The sequence below is a fragment of the Castanea sativa genome, chromosome 12 (assembly GCF_040712315.1).
Source record: "Castanea sativa cultivar Marrone di Chiusa Pesio chromosome 12, ASM4071231v1".
In the NCBI taxonomy this organism is placed as follows: domain Eukaryota; kingdom Viridiplantae; phylum Streptophyta; class Magnoliopsida; order Fagales; family Fagaceae; genus Castanea; species Castanea sativa.
In genome coordinates, this window is record NC_134024.1 from 7,012,615 (window position 1) to 7,019,196 (window position 6,582).

Sequence of the window (6,582 nt, forward strand, 5' to 3'; positions counted from 1 at the left end):
CAGGTAGAGAGGCGTGACTTGAATTAACGTCTTCTGTCTGGGCGTGACCATAATTAATTATTAATTTATTACCGTAAAAGAAAAACAACATGAAATGAAATTAATATAAAATTGTTATGGATCATACTCAAAAAAGGCCACAGCATAAGGCCCAACAACAAAACATGAACCTTTGCCGGCAAAAAACACAAAAATTGGCGCGGGTTCAGTCCACGTGGGCAGCCCAAACGCTTGAAAAAACAGTGGCGCCAAAATTACCCATTTCCCGCGAAACAAAAATTTAGCGCCAAATCATTTCATTCAACGTAAATAAATTCACACAATACCAATCATGTAATTACAACAACAACAACAAAAATTGAGAAATTTCTTTGAAGCTTTTCAGCAATGGCGTCGAGACCAACAGCGAGAATGGTGCTGAGGCGAAGGACTCAAGCTCCGAAGCCAGTGGAAGTGGAAGATGGGTCGGAGTCAGAAAATGGGTCCGGGTCGGGGTCGGGGTCGGATTTGGAGTACGGCGGCGTTTGCTGCGAGGAATGTGGGTCGGGTAATTTCGCGTCGAAGCTTCTTCTGTGTGACCAATGCGACAAAGGGTACCATTTGTTTTGCCTTAGACCCATCCTCGTTTCCGTCCCCAAAGGCTCTTGGTTTTGTCACTCTTGCTCAAATCGCCACAACAAGTTGAAGTGTAAGTTCATGTAGATTTGGATAGTCAAATGCTTGTTTTTATAGATTTTTATTATTGGGTTTTTATTTTTATTATATTTGATGCTAATTGCTAACTGGGTTGTGTCAAATGCTTTGTTTTGATGCGTATTTATGGGTTTTATTGTGTGCATGTATTAGATATGGGCTTTTGATTTGACCCCTTTTAATTAAATCAAGGACTTTTGATGGTTGATTTATACATTTCATGCCCATTTTGCACATTGTATGCAATATTTTTTTTTTTCCTAATAGTCCATTTAGATTGAGGGGATAGAGCAGAGTTGGTCGAAAATTAGCCTAATAGTTCATATGGGTTTTTTTTTTGGGCACATTATAAAGTAAACCCTTTTAATATGTCCCTTATTTATTCAAGCCTAAGAGTATCATTTTCAAAATATTTGAGAACTTAAGGACATTATTTGTTGATAAGCTAATAAATCTCATGGTTGTATTGCATTGGTTAACGGGCCACATTGTTGAATTTAATTGGAGAGCTTGAGAGACGATACTTATAAAATTGTACTAAATTTTGCCCTTTGTTAATATTTAATTAATCATTTAGCATAACTGGTAAAGATTGAAGATTGAACAGCCTAAAATATTGTCTGTCCATTTGCATTGCAATTTGTCTCATATCAAATTGGTTTCTTCAATGATGATGTGCAGCATTCCCCCTTGTTCAAACCAAAATTGTGGATTTCTTTCGCATTCAAAGATCTTCAGACTCAAGCAACAAAGTAATTGAAGGTAAAGAGAGTTTTGAACAATGTTGCAATTCTTCTGTCTAACATTTGTGTTTTTCTATCTCTTATTAGTTTGAAACTAATGTGGTATGTATTTTGTTTTAGATTACCGAAAGAAACGGAGGCGACCTAGTAGCATAGTGATGTCAAAGAAGAGAAGAAGGTTGTTACCATTCAACCCGAGTGAGGATCCTGCGAGGAGATTGGAGCAAATGGCTTCACTTGCAACGGCATTGACAGCCACTCGGACAGAATTTAGTAATGAACTCACATACAGACCTGGCATGGCATCGCGGTCAGCTAATCGTGCAGCCCTTGAGCTGGGGGGAATGCAGGTAGACTACTGATGTGCTATAATACAATTTTAATGCCCTGCAAGACAGTATCAATTCAAGGATTGTGTAATGTGATTTATGTATTCTTTATTTGAAGAACATTTTTGGTCATTCAAAAACTGTACATATACATTGTTATTAGTTCTCAAATCTCACATGAGGGATATAGACGTGAAATACTCTTTTGATGCTTGAGGTAATGTTTTGAAATGGATTGGTCAATATCTAATACCATTATGTCATAATTGCATTTCAGGTGTTGTCAAAAGAAGATAATGAAACCTTAAATTTGTGTCAGAGCATGATGGAGACAGGGGAATGGCCACCTCTCATGGTTGTTTTTGATCCTCAAGAAGGGTAAGCAATATACAGTTCAGCCCTAAATTTGATTGTTGCACATTTGGTTCCTAGCTTAGTAACCTTGTTTGATTAAACAGGTTCACGGTTGAGGCAGATAGATTTATAAAGGACTTGACGATAATTACAGAATATGTTGGAGATGTTGATTACTTGAAGAATCGTGAAAATGATGATGGAGATAGCATGATGACATTGCTTTCTGCGACTGACACTTCAAAAAGCCTTGTCATTTGTCCTGACAAGCGTAGTAACATTGCGCGCTTCATCAATGGCATTAACAATCACTCGCCGTAAGCTCATCTTCCATCTCAAATCTTGAATTTCTCCCTTTCAATCACAGCACTAGCTACGCCTGTCAAATAATAGCCTCCGGAAAAATCTTCATGCTGGGACAGATGGATGAGAGGGATACATTATTTTTTCATGATTTAGACACTTATAGGACGTTTATGACACTGCGGAATTTTGTTTTGTTCTGTGAAACATAATATACTGCATATCATAGTCAGATAGCATTCCAGCACATGGATTGCCACTGGCAGTATCAATACATAATAGGAGTCATTACTGGCAATGAAAATAGAAAGCAGTTTATTTAGGACTTATGAGACCTTTAGAGTAGCTAAAGGCCCGTTTGGTAGAAGAGTTTGAGTTGAGTTGTTTGTAGTTTTTTGAAATACGTGTGTGGAAATTTGTGTAAGGTTGTTTTAAATTTGGTAGAATGGATTTGAACCTGAGTGTTCAGAGAAATTAATAGGCCATTTAATTGTGTAAAGAGCACAAGATACTCACCTAGTCACCTATTGTTTTTGTTCTAGTCTAAATTACAATCTAATATCTACCTCTGCCCTTCCCAGCCCTAGAAATATCTCAATATTTTCATAAGCTGCATTAAGCTTCTTTAATTACCACGGGGCACTCATATACAGCTTAATGCTTATTTTCTATAGCCATCCAATTGGGCATCACATATCCACTATAAAATTTTAGATATTTTTGAATGGATAGGGGCTATGTTTGGTGCAATCTAATGAAGCAAGCTGATCTTTTGATGCAGGGAAGGGAGAAAAAAGCAGAATCTCAAATGTGTGAGGTTTGATGTCAACGGTCAGTGTCGGGTCTTACTGATTGCAAACAGAGATATACGAAAGGGAGAGAGATTGTACTATGATTATAATGGATATGAGAATGAATACCCAACTGAGCATTTTGTCTAACTCTTTTTTTCCTTGTCACACATACCCTCACGGCCTCACTGAGTTCAATGAAAGCATTTGGCCACTAACAGGCTAATTATATTGTCAATTTTTCATGATCTCTTTCCCTTAGCCCACAATTCTCTTTTTATTTAACTGCAAATGTTGAAGAATAATACTTATTTAGGCGAGAAATTGGAATAAGTCACTGCAATTCCAGTGCCATTCTTGACCAATTTGAACGTCCTATGATTGTATAGTGTTCAAGTGCCTTGAGACTAGCACAAAATGCAGTTTTTTTTTAAACATAGTAACAATAATTATAATGGTGTAAAATTCCTACAAATTAAACAAAGTTGATTCCAAGGGCGTGCAAAATAATTTAGCATTGTTATCTTCCAGAAGGAAACTTGCGGTTAATAGTAATGACTTTGGAGTTTGAGTGACTGCAATAATTGAAGTAGAGTTGATTGTACATTTGTACTGAACGTGGACAGAGTTGTAAAAACTTTATTGTGGCTAACTATGATGGGGAATTTTCATAGCCTGCTCCATTGGATCTTTTGGAACCTTTTACCAACTTGAAAGTGACTTCCAAGGGCCCTCCACCTTCAATTTCTCACCTTGCAATAATATTCATTGTGGTTGAGAAACTCCTTTAGATTCAAACCATTAAAAATTCAGTAACTACTGGCTATGAAATATTGAGAATGCCCTTTAAAAAAGGAAAAGAAGAAGATAAGCATTCAGAATAATTCAAAAAGTAAACCATCAATTCTACAGTTTGAACTTCGTCACTTTGAATGATATGAAGAGATAACAAATTGTTAAGCAACTGAATATTTGTGTGTTAAGTGATGTTTTGGTTTGTATGACAGAAAAGGAGGAAACAAAAAAAGAGTGTAGCCAGGATTGAGTTGCAATCTTGTGTATAATATCAGATGTTATATAATGATACCTGTGGAATTACAATCTTGAATCAACTCTTAACATTGTGAGCTAAACATGGCCTAAACTTCTTGAGTTGCTATTATTATCTGTGAGGCTATAAGTATACAAAGTATATTAATAATAAAACTACAATTAAATGTAAGAACGGATCCGTGGCGCAATGGTAGCGCGTCTGACTCCAGATCAGAAGGTTGCGTGTTCGATTCACGTCGGGTTCACTTTTTTGAATTTTTGAAATAAAAACTTTGGGCTTTTTGGAGCTTGACTTTTAGTTGGCCCAATAGCTTCTTCTTCTTTTTAATTTTTGGGCCTTTTTGGAGCTTGATTTTTAGTTGGCTCAATAGCTTTTTTCTTTTCTTTTTTAAATTCCTAATTTAAAATTAAAAAAACACTAAAAGAGCAAGAAACCAAACCGCCTGAAGATTGAATTTTTTTTTTGGGTCAATGTCAAACTATAATGATGCTATATGAAAGGCTGGTATGGTATCCATCGTAATTAATGCACATTTCATTTTTGCACATCAAAATCATCGAAGTAGGTCTCATACTATGTGCTCACATTAAAATAAATATTTTTGCCAATTTATAATTATTTTATAAAACAAATTGTGTACCTATTTTAGTAGGTAAATTTGACTAATCAAACTTAATAGGCGATTCATTGAATCCATTAAGCTTTGGTAATGATGATCCAATTGTTAGTAGGTAAAACTTTAGTCCAGTACATTAAACAGGACATAAGACCAATACGTGATTAATTTAGATAAGTGTTATGTTTATATTGCATCTAGTGAATATAGCTTTGGATGCAAGCCAAACCTTCTAATAATATGCTAACTTATACAATAAACATGTTCAAATATCTTTTTTATTTAGACCCTAAATAGTTCAATTTTTTTTAATTAGTTTTCCAAATCAATTACTTGAATTACATTTTTGACATTTTCTTTTCTCCCTCCAGCTTGGGGCACATGAACCAGGTACTGGATTATTCATTTTCCTTGAATAATTGAGCAGACGTTTTGATGCTTATAATTGTTTCTTTAATGATTCTTTACATTATTTCATGTCTTATAGAGCTCAATGTGATTAAATCATAAAGAAAACTTAGAAAAGACACCAGACAAAGTTGGCATTGCATTGGATTGCATTATTAGTAATAATTACAAACTTGGCAGTGCTTTGTAGTGTTACTAAACAAAAATTAAAAACAAAAAGCTTTTGCTATGGCATTCATTTATTCTCTTAACATGGCTTTGTAACTAATAATATGGCATGGGAATAATGATAGAGAAACATGATGTACAGAAAACGTGTACAATTGTAATTTCTGCTGCAGAAATTAAAATAGCTTTGAAGTCAATTAAAACCAATCTAAATGATTCTAATTCCTCTAACCAAACTTGTGCCCTCTTAGCTGTGAATAGAACGAGAGAAAATGACAAGAAGAAAAAAAAAAAATAGAGGGCAATGGTGCAAGGTCCATGCTTAAAGACAAAAAGCGGCCAGTGGGTACCCATTGCAATTAACACTATGCTGAGAAATGCAGCCATTAGAGACCTACCCCACAACCACAAGCTTGTTTGGTGGAGGATTGTCTAACACTTCCTTAAAGTTTTACAACACTTACTTTTCAAATAGATTTATCCTAGCCGTAGTACTTTCGGAGGGTAAGGCCCAATCAACATAAATATCAATATCACAATCATCTTTGTAAAATATCTATCCCACTACCCCTAGCCAGTTTTGGCTTAAAACTTTTTTTCTTTTCTTTTTTATCCATTTCGTTTCTTGAAAGATATTAAAAAGATAAGCCTTCTATCTTGTCTTGGGTTATTTGAATTGTAATTGGAGTGGATATCTTGTGTTGATTAGGGTGGGGTTTAGGACATAGATTGAAAAAAAATGGTGTCTGAACAATCACGCGTGATTAAGTAAGACTCAAAGTTCACACTAAACCCATTGTCTTGGGTTATTTGAATTGTAATTGGAGTGGATATCTTGTGTCGATTAGGGTGGGGTTTAGGACATAGATTGAAAAAAAATGTTGTCCAAACAATCACGCGTGATTAAGTAAGAGTCGAAGTTCACATTAAACCCATTATCTTAAGATGTCACTAAAGGTGAACAGTGACTTATAAACACATGAACAAATCCACTTCAAACCAACGTGGGACTTACAAGAAACGATAAAATGTTTGAAATGCAAATCCACACCAACAATTTTGATACTTGAATGTACTTAAAATGTTGGAGGCTATTTATTGTAATGATTATATTCATGTAGCC

At 35.1% G+C, this 6,582-nt stretch overlaps 1 protein-coding gene and 1 non-coding gene across 2 annotated transcripts; both read left to right on the forward strand.

Annotated features, from left to right (window-relative positions):
- The first annotated feature begins 339 nt into the window (after positions 1–339).
- Positions 340–3,451, forward strand: LOC142620968 (histone-lysine N-methyltransferase ATXR6). Its single transcript, XM_075794289.1, has 6 exons — positions 340–688; positions 1,375–1,455; positions 1,557–1,786; positions 2,043–2,143; positions 2,224–2,436; positions 3,204–3,451. Exons 1-6 carry the CDS (start codon positions 388–390, stop codon positions 3,361–3,363), a joined length of 1,086 nt encoding a protein of 361 aa, XP_075650404.1. The 5' UTR covers positions 340–387; the 3' UTR covers positions 3,364–3,451.
- Positions 3,452–4,439: 988 nt separating this feature from the next.
- Positions 4,440–4,511, forward strand: TRNAW-CCA (transfer RNA tryptophan (anticodon CCA)). The gene has a single exon. It is a non-coding gene; the product is annotated as a tRNA-Trp (tRNA).
- Positions 4,512–6,582: the final 2,071 nt, after the last annotated feature.